The sequence below is a fragment of the Nanorana parkeri genome, unplaced genomic scaffold (assembly GCF_000935625.1).
Source record: "Nanorana parkeri isolate BGI_ZX_2015 unplaced genomic scaffold, ASM93562v1 scaffold2009, whole genome shotgun sequence".
In the NCBI taxonomy this organism is placed as follows: Eukaryota; Metazoa; Chordata; class Amphibia; order Anura; family Dicroglossidae; genus Nanorana; species Nanorana parkeri.
The window spans coordinates 198,043-200,931 of record NW_017308277.1 but is presented as its reverse complement, the minus strand read 5'-3'; the positions used below and the strand labels follow the sequence as shown (position 1 = coordinate 200,931).

General features: G+C 44.0%; 1 protein-coding gene across 6 annotated transcripts in view; it reads right to left on the bottom strand.

Annotated features, from left to right (window-relative positions):
* The window catches only part of NR2F1 (nuclear receptor subfamily 2 group F member 1), a 9,433-nt gene that overhangs the window by 4,155 nt on the left and 2,389 nt on the right, over window positions 1–2,889 (bottom strand). For 4 of the 6 annotated variants that reach the window (XM_018572371.1, XM_018572373.1, XM_018572374.1 and 1 more), the window contains one exon: window positions 2,315–2,842. In XM_018572371.1, coding sequence (XP_018427873.1) covers window positions 2,315–2,842 — 528 coding nt within the window. The remainder of the gene's footprint in view (window positions 1–2,314; window positions 2,843–2,889) is intronic. The other 2 variants (XM_018572372.1, XM_018572376.1) reach the window with 1 other exon arrangement.

Genomic DNA, 2,889 nt, shown 5'->3' with positions numbered 1-2,889 from the left:
GGGGGATACACAGTCCCTGCTCCACAGCAGGAGGGACATCTAAGAGAAAGTCTTCTATTTAGATTCAAGTTCCACTTGAAATAGAAACAATGTTATAGATGACAAGCCAGCTAAATGATGTCCTATTTGTAACAACTGCCAGGAAATTGTTACCTTTCATTCTGACACAGAAACGTATAACATGTTTCTTTTTCTCTCATTTTAGTTGATCTGTTTTATGACATGGCTGTAATCAGTATTAATCTATTTCTTGATTATTTTTTTTTACATCTCTCCCCTGCAGCTCTTTACGCAGCATGGGAGCAGAAAGAGTTAAGTAATATGTGAGCTCCATAAATTAATAACGTTTAAGGGGAAACACGGGTCATGACCTAACCCCTTGGATGGAGTCCAATGTACAAAAGGTTGAAACTACTTTCCTGAGACTCCATGTGAAAACCACAAACAGGGAGCTTTGTGCCAGCTTTAAATAGTTAGACCCTACTAAAGTCGTTTTTAAATTATGCTGCAAAATGGTGTTTTCATCACTTGAGCCTGGTGGTGGATGGGTTGTGGGAGGGGGTCTCTCACTAAAATTCCCAATCGACTAGCAATCAAAACAAGTTGCTGTAAAGTTGTAGTGCGTATGAGTGGGGGAGGAGAATTTTCAACATAGGGGGAAAAAAATGCAACGAGGATTGACTGGTAAATCCAAGTCCAATTATTCAAGAGCATAAAGCATCCAGTCCTTGTAGATCTAGCGTCTTCGTGATTGATTTGAATAGTGATATAAATAAATGCCCTGTGTTCATCTTCCACATACAATTACAGTGGAGCTGATTTACTAAAGAGGGGGGTTTATTACGCTGAGCAAGCGGACCTGTCTTCGTTGCAAGCATCCAATAATTTAAAATACCAGACAGTGTTAATGAAACGACTGGGGCGTTTTTTTTAAAAGGAGGCACAGGTCCGCTTGACTGACTTATAAATGACACATTTTGTAATTCAGACCCCATGTCCCAAGTAGTCAGAGGAGTTCTTAACAAGTGAATGTTTATGATGTCCTTGTAAACAGCACATTCATTACCCACACTGCTGCAATGCCTCCTATCACAATACACTGTATGTGTTCTAACCTAGCCCTATCTGATGGAAGGAGATTATATGGGAAGATAATAAACAATATGCTGGAAACGTCTCTATTATCGTTATGTCTGTGATTCTCTACGGAAGGGCTCCCTTCAGAACTGCATGGCTGCATTTGTTAGGAGGGGGCTGTCAAAGTACACAGCTGCATCTGACCAGTCTGCATAGCAATGACACCCTCTAAAGAAATGATCTGATGTTCAAATCGATATTAATACGGCATTTGCTGCATTACAATATTGTGCCCATTTAAGAGCCATTTCATACAATGTAAATGCTATCCCTCATGCATGCAAGCCAGGGAGCTGGGGGCTGCTCTGCTCTGCGAGCTGGGCCTTGCCATCTTTGTGTAGGGGCTGATCCTGTCTTATTTATGTGCGGGCATCAGCTCGCATTTATAGAAATCACTGAATCAATATTGCAGAAAAATGTATGGCTTGGCATCATTAAAGGCAAAGCAAGGGTGACTCAAGCAAGCTGCTGCCTTCATTCATCTCTCATTAAAAATGTCTTGTTCCTGTAATAGACACAGTTTAAAGGGCTGCCTTCATGATTACCTCTGAGATTGCTTTTTTTTTTAAATCTACCTAGTGAAAATAATAATAATAAAAAAAAAATCTGTACATGTATGCATGCATGGAGTCAGTGCCTGCTCTCAATTTGCTGTATTTTCAGACAATCTGTTAAATATTTAATAGGAGTATGGTTTCCATAGCAAAATGATTTATAACTGGAAATTGTGCTGTGTGGTTTTTTTCTCTCTACTGCCTTTATATATCAGAAATGATCTGAATCACACTATCACAATTCGGTGGAGGGGGTTCTTTAGAAAAAGGGAACAATAATATCTGTGTTTGAAAACGTGTAGCTTTCCCATTAATATCTAGATGGAGCTTCTTTATAGACACAGACATACACACATACACGGCCTCCTGGATGGTGAGTGGAGTCCCATTCAATCTCATAGAGTGACAGCACAACGCTTCATTAATGTTGGCACCATTCACCCTATAGTGCATCACATCCCCTGTGATGGCAGAGGAATCCCTCTCTTGTGGGGGTGAGATATGGCTGAGGAAACATCCCAGCTGGGATATGACTGCAGCCAACATGGGATGGAGTGATGTACAATATGTATGTGTGTGTACTGCCCCCCCCCCTCACCACCAGCCAAGGGTTCTCTACTCACCTGATGTGAACAGGACGATGGCTTTGAGGCAGCTGTATTCGGCAGAGTCTACGTGCAAGGCCTTGAGCTTCTCCACCTGCTCCTGAAAGATACGGATGTGGTCCATAAAGGCCACCACTCTGTCGGCCGACATTGGGGAGGCATGGAGGCCAGCGGCGGCCAGGAGAGGGGCCACATGGAGGGGCATGGAGCACTGGGCTGCATTCAGCACAAACAGCTCACTCCAAGTCAGCCGGAGAAGAGACACCTGGTCGGTGATCTGAAGGTCTGGGAAAAAAGGGATGTTCCTGGCCCATTCCACAGCACTGAACAGTAACCGGGCCGCCAGCTCGCAGATGTTCTCAATGCCCATGATGTTGTTAGGTTGCATGCATTGGCTGCCATAGCGGGAGGTGGGGTAGGGCTCAGCCCGCAGAAGGAGAGAGATGTATCCCGACAGATAGCAATGGCCGTTCAGGGGGTCACCATTCGTCAGAGCATACTGGCCTGGGTTCGGTTGGGTTGGAGGCATTCTTCCTCGCTGAACCGCTGACAAAAACAAACAGAAAGAAGAGGAAATGTGCAACCAGGGCTGG